Source organism: Sardina pilchardus, chromosome 13 (assembly GCF_963854185.1).
Source record: "Sardina pilchardus chromosome 13, fSarPil1.1, whole genome shotgun sequence".
NCBI classification, from domain to species: domain Eukaryota; kingdom Metazoa; phylum Chordata; class Actinopteri; order Clupeiformes; family Clupeidae; genus Sardina; species Sardina pilchardus.
Window position 1 is genome coordinate 20115420 of NC_085006.1, and position 12471 is coordinate 20127890.

At 42.6% G+C, this 12471-nt stretch overlaps 1 protein-coding gene across 2 annotated transcripts in view; it reads left to right on the forward strand.

Annotated features, from left to right (window-relative positions):
- The window catches only part of lsamp (limbic system associated membrane protein), a 401092-nt gene that overhangs the window by 266242 nt on the left and 122379 nt on the right, over positions 1–12471 (forward strand). Inside the window, exon 2 of one of the 2 annotated variants that reach the window (XM_062552904.1) lies at positions 5612–5690. In XM_062552904.1, the coding sequence (XP_062408888.1) occupies positions 5612–5690 (79 nt within the window). Of the gene's footprint in view, positions 1–5299; positions 5691–12471 lie in introns of those variants that run through there. The other variant, XM_062552903.1, reaches the window with a different exon arrangement.

The following is a 12471-nucleotide window of genomic DNA, read 5'->3' on the forward strand; positions in this document are numbered from 1 at the left end:
CCAGTGATGCATTAGCACCATGATTATTAAGCTTCCGACTGTCTGCACATCCGGTACTTTGTTGGGGGGGAGGGGGGAGGAGAGAGAGAGGGGGGGGGGGTGGTCTTCCACCGTTGCTATATCTGGCAGTAAATGAAACAGCAAATTCACCACATGACAAGAAAGTTCTCGAGTTCCCGTAACCTTTTGCAACTCCTTGGACTGGCTTGCTTAGACGTGTTTTCCTCATGGTTGTGTTGTCGTTTCTTCTTCACAAACTTTTATCATGTCTTGCTAAAGGGCCTTTTATCACAGAGATAAAATATCTTGGCTCTAAGTGTATACGAGACTGGCTATCTTTGTAATTCCAAATCGAGCAGATAAGGGGTTTTTTTTCAGAAGTTTTACCCAAAGTAAAACAAAGATTTTCAAACTAGAGTAACTCATTTAAATTCTATAGATGTCACTGTCTTTTACAAATGTTTGTAATGCTGTCACTGTCAGTCATACCAACTCAGTACACATTGCCTACACATATGATACGCAGATGACAAAAATAATAGTTATAGAAATAAAATCAATGTGTTGAGGGATAGCAGGTTTCAGTTTTTAGAATGTGAGATGGGTACATTAGCTCCCTCTAGATTGCTCTGTCAGATGTGCTTATTATTAGTGAGTGGCTGTGAATAGAATGAGACAGGGTGGTCTAAATCAATTGGTCAAGGTAATTACATAACATTACACAGTTTAGCCTTTTGTCTTTGGGCAAAACCCACTTTGTGATTAAAAATCTTCAAGGCTGATTCCATGTTTCCATTGTTCCTGTGGACTTTGATTTGAGATCCATTTTGTTTTGTCAAATTCAGGTAATTACTCCCCATGATTCTCTAGCAGTCTGATTCATATTTACACTGAAAAATGTTCTGGTGTACAAAGTCCTGGCTTTGTGAAAGGCAACCAAAAATGGATGCTTGGATTGTGCCACCTAGCCAATCAAAATGGTGCATAATGGCCATGAAAGAAATGAGTGTAGTAATGGGTGCCTTTTATCTCTTGGTTTGTAAAGCTTTCATGAAACCAAATAGCAGACAGCATCTGCACGGTAGAATGCTCTTGGTAACCAACTGTACAGAATGTTATGCATAATGCTTCTATTCCGGAATTTGCTGGGCTTTGTCTTAGTACATTATCAATCAGCTGTTACAGAGTTCTGCAGAAATATACAATTTTCTGGTTGGCAGGTTGTTATTGGTGGGTAAGATGGCATACTTAGACTGTGTGCCCTATGGTGAAACCTGAATTGCTATAAGAGTTATGTTTCAAATGCAAGATAAATGACAATGCATGTTGGTTTCAAATGACATGATTTTTTAAAAATCTGTCTTAAAATTTCACAAAGCAATAGAATAGCAATGCCACATATCAGTCCACACTAAAGCACATATCAGGAACATTCAGGGCTATAGGTGAAGTGTCACAGATGCCTAGATAAATGAGGGAAATCACTCGAGCACTTTGTTGGCCAAATGGCATTGAAGCGTAATGACATTTTACGGATGAAAGTGAAAGATTGGATCGCCTCTACAATCTCCAACTCAAGGTGATGTGCATTCCACCTTTCAAACTTGCCGTTCATGTTTCATTTACCTGCTTGATGAAAACGCGGACAAAATACCTGGACCCGAATGAGTTCTGGAACGAGTCCAAATGGGTTGATCGGATTTGAAATTGAGATTTGAACTAACCTGCCTACTGAATTAATAGATGCTACATCCCAGTGACAGAAGGCTCACACCCTGAGTGGGTCTGTTTTCTGTGGGTGTGTTCTTGTGCTTCGGTATCTTACTTACCAACGTTAAGAGCCACGCAAGAGTTTGCAACCACTTAACTTGCCTGAAGCTGATCTCTCACCACCCGCACTGGAGGACATTTTTAACACACATGGGACCTGGAGTTCCATATTGAACTTCCGGCATCCAGCAGTGTAGGATATTAATTAAATTCACCCCTAAAGGAGAATTCGGTTGACAGATATATTATCTAAAAGTTCCTTTTGTTACAGCACAAAGGAACACATGTGTGTGCATGTGAGTGAGATATATCACAAAATTGGCCAAGATGGTAGACCACTCATATTCTTCAGACATCCTAGACAGTCTAGCATTCAGTATAGAACTATGCATACGGCCAGGTTCCCCCTTCGGGCATGTCAAGGATGTACCAGCGTGTTCTGCAGTTGTGTGAGCTGAGCACATCAGCTCAGTACACATTCACATTGAGTGCTGTGATGGAAAAGCAGTAGGCATTACACACCCACAGGTCTTAGTGGTTGTTATCCTCCCTCTTATTTGTTATGGAGGTTGAATTGAGCCTATTATACATTTGGCACCCCAAAGCCTAGTACGAGAGTGTTTGCTTACCCATTCAATGTCAATGGCCCTGAAAACATGATTGATTAATACATTGTATTTTCTGCTAAGTGGTGCCGTTACGCTTCCCAGTGGAGGAATTACTGATATTAAGGGGAAACGCTTGCTCCGTTTGGCTTATACACTGGGAAACTAAGCGCTTTTATGAGACAAATAATTGACAATGAAATATATGGCTACTGAGAGGCTGAATGAAGACTAGGGAGTTGCTGAAATCCAGTGCGCTGCCATTAAAGTATACAGCATGCTGATTACGCTTACATTTAACTTTCCTCCATAGCATTCCCTTCTTCTTTCACAATGACGCTCGTATTTTCTTGTATTTTCTTTCTGTAGACCGTATGCCCTTGTGGTTCCCTGTGCCACAGATTTTCCTGCAGGTATCTGGCTCTTATGTGGAATGATCGCACTGGGCCTCATTGTCCAATGCCGTCCTAAGTGTTTTCGGATATTAATTCTCTAGAATATCTTTAGAAAGGTCCTAAGAAATCTCGATGGACTCTATTTTGTGCATCACACAATGTGCCATGCAATCTGGCTTTACCGTCCCACAAAAAGGATATACTTTTGCTTGTTCCGTATATAATAGAGCCTTTTATTACCGTATATGACAGCTGCTTTCAAGTGGAGGTACTGCTGCAGGAAGAGAAGAGCAAACACAGTGAACAGTTGTTATTTTACAGATAGACTAATGAAGTCGGTAGTGGGTGTGAAACAAAATAAAAACAGTATCTGGTGTGATTTCAAGCATTATTTGTCATCAGCCCGACATAGCCAGGCACGATTTCTATTCAGGCACTCGATTCTAGTCAGAATTTGAGTCTGATACTGCTCCATTGGGACATGATTATGGGGCGTGTCTCAACCGATTTCCACTTTGGCCAGAGTAATATCCTGTTGTGAGAACAACCGAAAACATCCTTGACAAATTTCTAAATATTTTTTTCTGTTCATTTTTAAAAGTTATTAGTTTAAAAGTCAACAGACACTAGCTAAATCTTGCTTCCCTAGAAGTGTGTTTTGAACGAAGCCCACCCAAATGATTTGATTGGCCCGGACATCAAAGGAGCAACTCCAGACCGAATTTCCAAAACTCAAATTGTCCAGGCTAACTTGCTATAGTTACATAATTCTTTGTAAAAGAGTGAATAATAGTGAAATAGTAGTATAAATAGAATATACATATTCAGAAATATTATCATTGATAACATACATTGGTCATTTAAATGTGCATGGTGGAAGTCACTTCGTACTATTCAATTATATCTACACTCATGAACACATACACTATATTGTCAAAAGTATTGGGTCCGCTGCCTTGACTTGCATATTATGTGACATCCTATTCTTAATCCATGGGGCATTTTTGACCATTCTTCGAGAAGTGCATTTGTAAGGTTTCTCACTGATGAGGAGACTGGCTGTCAGTCTTTGCTCTAATTCATCCCAAAGGTGTTCTATTGGGTTGAGGTCAGGACTGTGCAGGCCAGTCAAGTTCATCCACACCAAACTCTGTCATCCTTTGCAGACCTTGCTTTGTGCACTGATGCACAGTGATGTTGGAACAGGAACGGCCCATCCCCAAACTGTTCCCACAAAGCTGGGAGCATGAAATTGTCCAAAAGCATTCACAGTTCCTTTCATTGGAACTAAGGGGCCAAGCCTAGCTCTGGGATGGCCCCTCCCTGTTCCAACATGACTGTGCATCAGCTTCTGGAAGAATTGTCAAAACCCCCATAGAATGGAATGTCACTTAAGTTCATATGTGAGTCAGGTGACCCTATACTTATGGCAATATAGTGCAGTGTGATATGTGTATGTTTTCTTGTAAAAAATAATGTATAACTATAATCATATTGTTTTGCTCAGTTTTTTGTGCCATTTTATCTCATGACATTGAAGGTTGAACAAATTACAACCACAACTAGAATCATATGAACATAAATCTGTGCACATTGTGGCCAAAGTAGCAAATATTAAAACATCTTTTGTGGCTATTAGGTCACAAGTGATTATGTAGCCTACACAAATGCATTCAGAACAGCCTAAAGAGAAAGGGGGGAGGGGGGTGGGGGGCCATGATGGTGCCAATTTCAGCAGGGATAGACTGGCATGGGGGTGAGTAAAGGGGAAAGTACTGACTAACTGTCACAGCTTAGTGCAGGGTGCAGTTGTTTTGGTTTGACTAATGTTACATAATCACATAAGATCATGTATGACCTCCTCCATGATGACAATAGTTAGCCTAACAATAGCCTACTTAGTAGCTAGTACTTAAACACTGTAGTTCAACTTTAAAAAGAGCACTGATGGGAGACTAGTGTGGAGGGAGAAGGCAGTGCATAGGTTCTCCGAAATAATGACAAATACATGTATCTGTTTATAAGTCAATTTTGTGTAGGCCTATTTTTTCCCCTTGCGATTCTGTTAACAGATTGCTTCATCTCACCTTTCACCTTTGCACTTTTTCTCTTTCAGTTCAGTAGTATTACTAGACAACAGTGAGAGATAGCTACTACTGTAGCAAAATATATTTTTTCTTTTTTTTTGCGGGGGGAGGCGGGGGATATTTGGAAATTGGAGGGACATGAAGGGACACTATTTGATAAAGCTAGTTCATATGTACCTTATAAGTAAACTACAAGCGTCTTCCCATTTCAGGACATCTAACTGCTGTTGTGGCGGGAAGAGAGGGGCATCAGATGGTACTGTTGTCGTGACAACCAATGAGGGAGCATCAGACTCTCGTGAGGGGGGCAGCAGTGCGATGTTTAGAGCGGGGGTGGAGAGTTGGGGAGAGATAGAGCAAGAGAGCGAGGGAGCCTAAGTGCGAGATGGTAACGGCAGAGGACTGAATATCCACTTGATGGGAAAGCAGCTAGTCGCTTCTCTTTCTCAGGAGCAGCGGGATACGTCTCTGCGCACGGGTGTATGGAGTAGCCTCCATGCTTGCTTTCAGACCATTTTTCTTCCGTTACTTCAACGCGTGTTTGTCTTCATCTGTATAAGTCAGACAGGGGGGCTTTTGTTGTTGCGGAGCGCATCTCGGGCTTGGAACTGAACTGGAACAATCTCTCTGCAAAGTGCAAACACTTTTCCCCGTGGGACCTAACGTGTGTCTTTTGAAATGTTCATCGGACGGAGGTCGTGTTGGAGGCAGTTGCAGGCGTCCTTTTTCAGGCTACTTTGTCTTATTCCCACAGGATTCCCCGTCCGGAGTGTGGATATGCAACGCCCGACCGACAACGTTACCGTGCGTCAGGGTGATACAGCTGTAATCAGGTAGGATGCGAACCAACTTATATTCAGCATGCCAGTTGTGACAGACTGTTAACTCACAGCGACGTTGGATATTAGATAGCACATCCATGTATTATTTGAATGGACTGTTCGATGTTTGACGCGCAGACCAACGTTTTCAGTCGATGAAAGTTGCATTGATTGGAATCTGTTGGAGAGGGTTTAGCTATTCATAATGAAAACATATAATTGTTCACTAACTTATTGAAGACATCCGATGAATTCCACGGCATGGGGTGGTATCTGCGTATGTTTACTTTGATTAAGTGTAAGGGTAGCCTGCTTAATGTGCTGTGAATGTACGGCTTAACGTTAGACAATAATGGAGAAGTGGGACCTCGGGACTTTATTGTTCCCATAAACAAATGCTGTTACGTAAAGATGATCTTTGTAGACTAGAATGCAAGACTATTCTCAAGCCTCTTTATATTGAGGAAGGCGTGTGGCGTAGGTAGGTTCAGATGCCACGTATAGTTGTCACCGATGCTGAAACGGGTAGCCGATCATCATTTTGGAGCATGGACCAGTTCCAAGCCAACATACGAATGAAGGTCCGCAGTTTTTTTGTATGCGACTTTGTTTTGAAGCTAGTTATCGACAAAACTACTAAGCAGATTTCGAACAGATTGGACAGATGTCCCAAGTCACGTGTCCTTGGCTATAAAGTCTCATTATTTATGAACACATGCGCCTACATCGGCCAAAGGTCCCCATGATGCACAGTAGTCTGCTGACCCCTCCGCATCCTAGTCGTACAGCCTAACACAGTTCGCTTCTTTATTCTGAATCCTGGTTTATTATACGTAACCAGTTTAAGTGATCTATCAACATAAACCACATTTAGTACGACACACAGTTCCCTTAAATTATATTCATAGTTCAATTCACACCATTAAATCGCGTCATAGCCTACTGCCTTGATCATAATTGCTTCAGAAAACCACAATTCGAGTGTTCCTGAGAGTATGGCTTCGAAAGAGCTATGCACAGACAGACACTATGCATGTTTCAGTAGCACAGCTTTACAAGTCATTTTGCAAAAAATAAACACACAGTGTGTAGTCTGATCACGGGTGTTCAGTTATCCCCCAAGCAGGCGTCTTTGTGTCCTGCTCACAGCAGTATATTTTGAGAATAACACATTTTCACGTCGGCACACAAGTAGCCTAAGCATCTTTGCGTCTTGGTGAGTATCTAGGAAGGCCTGCAGGGGTAGTATGTTGAGCAGCCAAAAGAGGGGTTTTTTTTTTTTTTTTTTTTTTTTTTTTTTAAATCTCTCCTCCCCCCTACACACTGTTTGGAAAGTATTGGAAGCCTTTAGGCATCTTTGAGACTGGGCCTCTATTCAAATGCCTTTGGCTACCTCAGGCATGTCACCGTGCAGTATGTGGTTGGATTCCAAATGTATCTTGTCACCATAAGTAAGAAACACAGAGGCGTAGTAAAGCACAATAATTTCCAGAAAACAGGATTTCTCCTCTATAGAACAGTCCATCGTTAGTGGCATGAAGTTTATAGCGTAGCTGTTGCAGATGGTAGATGAATCCATTTGATGCAGAGTAGGCTACTCTACTTGTGTCAGTGGCCTAGTTCATGGATGTTTTATGTATGTTTCTAAATATGACCCTACAATTCAGTGTCTTTTTTTTGCATTATATGCTGTAGGTGAACTGATTTAGTGCAGTGTTGTTCATAAATCTTAACAAAGTGACACAGGCCCAAGAACACTCTTGTTAGCTTCTCAGAGGACACTGTGAATAGTTTGCCCAAGGACTGACAACCATTAGTCAGTACAATAGAGCAGTATACAATGATCAAGTTTAGAGTACCACTGAGTATCACTCTGTATGTCCTTTCTCTCAGTAATGAAAAAAAGATGTGAATGCCCACAGTTTGCAATGCTGTGTGTCAATTTATAAAGTTAGCCCATAACATATTAATGAACGGAGAGCAAGACATCCAGGACCAACCTTATAGAGTTCATCACCAAATTTGCTCACCACTCTAGAATGTGTTATGGTAATTGCTGTATGATTCCGGAGCAATCCAGAGCTGTCTCGGTCTGCAGAAATACGACCTGATGTGGTCCTATTATAATTGGTTGGTGGAATGTGGTAGACACAATTAAGTGGCTGACGCAGTCACATTTTGAGCTCCATTAGACGTAGCTTAACAGTCATAACCAGTCATCCCTCCATTGCCTCCAGTACTTCGCTCACATTCAACACAGCATCAAACGGCCACAGTCACACAATGCCACAGCCGCAATCTTTATTTTTCTTCATCTCACCGGCCATTTTTTCCCTCTCACAGCTGCCTGCCACGCTGTTATACTTTTATAATTGCCTCCCTGCACCCTGTCAATACTTGGAGGCCTACGGGGCAAGAGCTGTGAAGTTGAAGCGCTGCAGAAAAACTTGACAATCATTCGTTAAGGCCGTAATGACACAGTCAGGCTGATTGCACTGTCTGTCTCCCTCTGGTCTCGCATCAGCTTTGTAGATATTTTCTGACAACACACTCTCTTGGCCCAGTACGATTTTTTTTGTCTGTATTATTTCGGAGGGAGAGTGGAGTTGGGGGGGAGGGAGAGTGATTTTGTTTCACTCTCATTAGTCACTGTCACGCCGCCCCTGACTAAAATTTCTAATACCACCCACCCAACCACCCACCCACCCATCCGCTGCCGTCACATCATAACGTATGAGGCATTTGCCACGCCGCTAAATGTGTAGGGGTGACTTCTGTTGAGGATTTGGAAATGATCTTGTGCTTAACCGGGGAGCCAGATTTGTCTGGCTCTAAAATAATGGTGTCTGGTTTTTTAGAAAAACCCTGATTGCAGGGTTTAAAACCACATAAATAAATAGTTTTTTTTTTAATGAACACGATACATGAACAAGAGCGATGCGCGCTGGAGTGTTGCTTTGCATTTCATGCAACCCAGAACAGACAGCTAACCATGACAGAGCAAACGCACCAGTTAAGCAAAGCCTCCCCTCCGCCCCCAATTCCCCTGGTATCTCTCTCTCTCCCTTTCTCTTCTGGTGTGGTTTCTTCATTATTTGGATAAACCTGTTCACAAAGGCCGCGCAACTCATCGGCAAAGCCTTTTAGTACACATTAGCAGGTTTATGGGGAATCCGTTCCATAGATGACAGCCTTTTGCTCGCCGTGGCTCACGTATCATTTGGCATTAAGCCGGAGACATTAGCTCTATTTGAAGAGGTCACCCCGGTGCTTCCTCTTCCAATCAGAAAGGGGTTTCGCAAGTTAATCGCACCTCACTTTCATGTAAAAACGGGCTGGCCGTTTCTTTCCTCAGCACTTGGGAGTTCTCCTATCGTTTTTCCTCATCGCTGGGTCCATTGATGTTGCGGCTGGTGTCTCATTGTAATCAGCTAAGGGCCTCGCAGGCATGCTTGAACGAGCGCTGTTTAAGTGGCATGCCTTGAACAGCCAGTCCAGGTGATCAGTGAGGTGACGCGCTTGCATGTGAAAGGGTAGCTTGGATTCATGGCCATTGCAGCTGTCAGGGGAATAAGAAGGAAACCTGAGGATGTATGAACTCTTGAGTGCCTGTGAATCCAATTTTATGGTAAATTTCATCACTAAAGGGGAGAATATTTGATTTGTACCCCCAGGTCTGAAAATGAAGTAGTCCACACACCCAGCTTTGCGGCTCAGAGTTTCTGATGCTATCCTGGAAATATTAATGATCTGTCAAAGCCCCTTTCCCATAGTGGAGTCGAGGCTATGGGCAATAGAAACATTTTGTATTCCAATGCCTAAAACATTCCTGAAGATGAAGAAATGTTAAAAACATAAATAGAACTGTTTCAGTGTTGAAAGGTTCTGCCATGTTCCACTTAACACGCTCATACACATCCCTTTGTGGAATAGTTTGTAAGGGACACAAAACTGAAGGACATTCTAATCTTAGGCCATTCATTTGAATCGGCACATCACAGTAGTACCTACAGCCACCGTGCCAACAATATTTGTTCATTTATTGACACGTCAGTGATGTGATGTCATATGGCAAAGTGAGTGGTAGAAATCAGTTGAATAATTTTTAATGTGTTATTTAAATGGTGACAAAAGTTGACTTTAAGTAAGAACTGTATGAATTTTCAAGGACATATCAGTTTAAATGTATTATGTGCTAAGAATTTCCTCATCTATGCGTTGACCCTCGATGTTATCAAACTGCATGATGACTTTTCTCCATTTAATAGGCTGAATGACTCTGAATCAAACACATCTGTTACGGTGAACCAATTAGTTTGAAACTATAATCACTATAATCACTATAATCAACCAATAAATCTGCCATGGCCAGTTTAGAATATCTTTGTAAAATGAACAAATGAGCTTCTTAAATAATTTATTAATTTTACATACCGAAGGCATGCAGGTATACATTTGAAAATGGCTTAAAATTTCATCACTTTAAAGAAAGAAATTAATCAGTATTTCAATTAACTGTAAGCGTACCAAGAAATTCAACCACTACTGTATTGCTGTATTTTTATTCAGAGAACTGCATGACTAATAAATGACCCAAGATACCAATGCTGAGGACCCAACCCAATATCAACCCACATACTAAATAAATAGAATTCAATAAGCCCTGTGAGTATAGTGCATTGCATGAGCTCAGTCGTAAAGCTCATAGATTTGTAAGAACAACATCCTTGAACCAGCTGCGGACTCCTTGTGGCAAGGCTCAGGCAGCTTTTGGCGTAGTCATGTATGAGTGCACATGAGCTGATTGCCTTTAAGTTCAGCCAAGAAGGTTAACCTTTTCCCAAAGATGCAGCTCCAGATAGGGCTCTTGAATCGTGTGTGTGTGTGTGTGTGTGTGTGTGTCTGTGTGTGTGTGTGTGTGTGTGTGTGTGTGTGTGTGTGTGTGTGTGTGTGTGTGTGTGTGTGTGTGTGTGTGTGTGTGTGTGTGTGTGTGTGTGTGTGTGTGTGTGTGTATGTGTGTGTGTGTGTGTGTGTGTGTGTGTGTGTGTGTGTGTGTGTGTGTTTCAGAGTTACTCTTAAAAGTAACTCTGACTAGTACCACATGTTGGCCTTATAAGATTAACATTGACGTTAGCTATATAAAAAAGGACTTATATAAACATTCCAAATGTTTTAGTTTGTATTAAAGAATGTATAAAACCTTTACTTGTAGGTACAGTACGTCTCAATGCTTCCTGGGTAGTGAGTGACATGATAAGGTTGAACCGGCTAGGTCTTGACAGTAAGCCCAGGCCACAGTGAGATGAACACGTCTGCCATTCAGCCTTTTCCGTTTGAACCCGAATGTTTATATCAAAAGATAGTTTGATCTGTGCTTACCCTTGACAGCTGCTGACAAAAAGGTGGAGCTCTTTACAACAAACACTCTCATTTTCGGTCGTCATTGGCAAGCAGTTGCTGGACAGACACCATCGATTTTGGCCTACTCTCGTTTCCTCACCTCCTTGATCACCTTCATTTTCATGTAAATCTTGCTTTACCCTCCTGATTTACAATGTGCTCTGGTTTAAACTGAAAAGCCTGAATGGCAGACGTTCTCCTCTCACTGTGGCCTAGGCTTACTGTCAAGACCTAGCCGGTTCAACCGTATCATGTCACTCACTACCCAAGATGCATTGAGACAGACATAACCATGATGGCCTACAAATGAACAGGTTTTCTATTTAAAAAAAATAAAATAAAAAAGGAAAACATTTGGAGTGTTTTACAGCACCTTTTCTACATAAAGCTGACACCAATGTTAATCTTATAAGGCCAACATGTCATACTAGTCGAGTTTCCATTTACTGTAAAACTCAGGCCTAGCAGCTTGCTATCGGAGGAGCCACGCTGAAAGATAAGTATAGGAGCATGATTTTCCCACTGTCCCCTTAGGATGGTTGCAGTAATCGTGGTGGGAAGAAGAGGAGCGGAGGAGGGTGGATGGGTGGGGGGGACTGGTGGGAGAGAGACCAGAAAATAAGAAAACACTTTGGCTAAGTCTCACAAAACTGATGACTCTTGTTGTTGCGCCGTCTCGAGAGCGGAGTCCCTGGTGTGTTCCTATCTTTCAATGACTCATCAGCCAGCGCAGCACACAATGTTGGTTCCCGTCCTCCTCCTCCTCCTCCTGACACTCCATCAACCCCACTCCCACCCCTCGCCCTCGCCCATTCCTACGCTTTTACCAGTTCTCGGAGCCTGTTAAAATTTGTGGCGGCGGCAGCGGCTGCGGCGTCCATCTCGAATTCTGGAATAGTGGCTAGTGACCTGATTCAAAGCCGATGGGAGAGCGGCGGCCACACCGCATTAGCGGCCCGACCGCCTCGTAATCCCCTACGAGGCCGGCTGTGGAGACGCAGAGCAGAGGATTTTCAAATCAATTTCATTTTTTTTTTTTGGCCCATGATGCTGTCGGGGATGGTTGGTTGGTAGAGAGAGAGAGAGAGAGAGAGAGAGAGAGAGAGAGAGAGAGAGAGAGAGAGAGAGAGAGAGAGGGAGAGAGTGAGAGGGGGGAAAATAAAAAAAAAGAATAATAACAACAGCAACAACATCCATACAACATCCATGTCTGTGATGACGACGTCACCGTTGTTCCAGTCATTGGCTGAAAACTGAGATGATTCCAACTCCCACTCTGACTGCCACTCTCTCTCTCTGCTGCGAGTCACGACCTGGACAGCTGCACTCCTCTGGGGCCCCACGGCCTGGACTCCCTGCGTGGTGAGGAGCCATCGGAGACTGGACCAAGTGT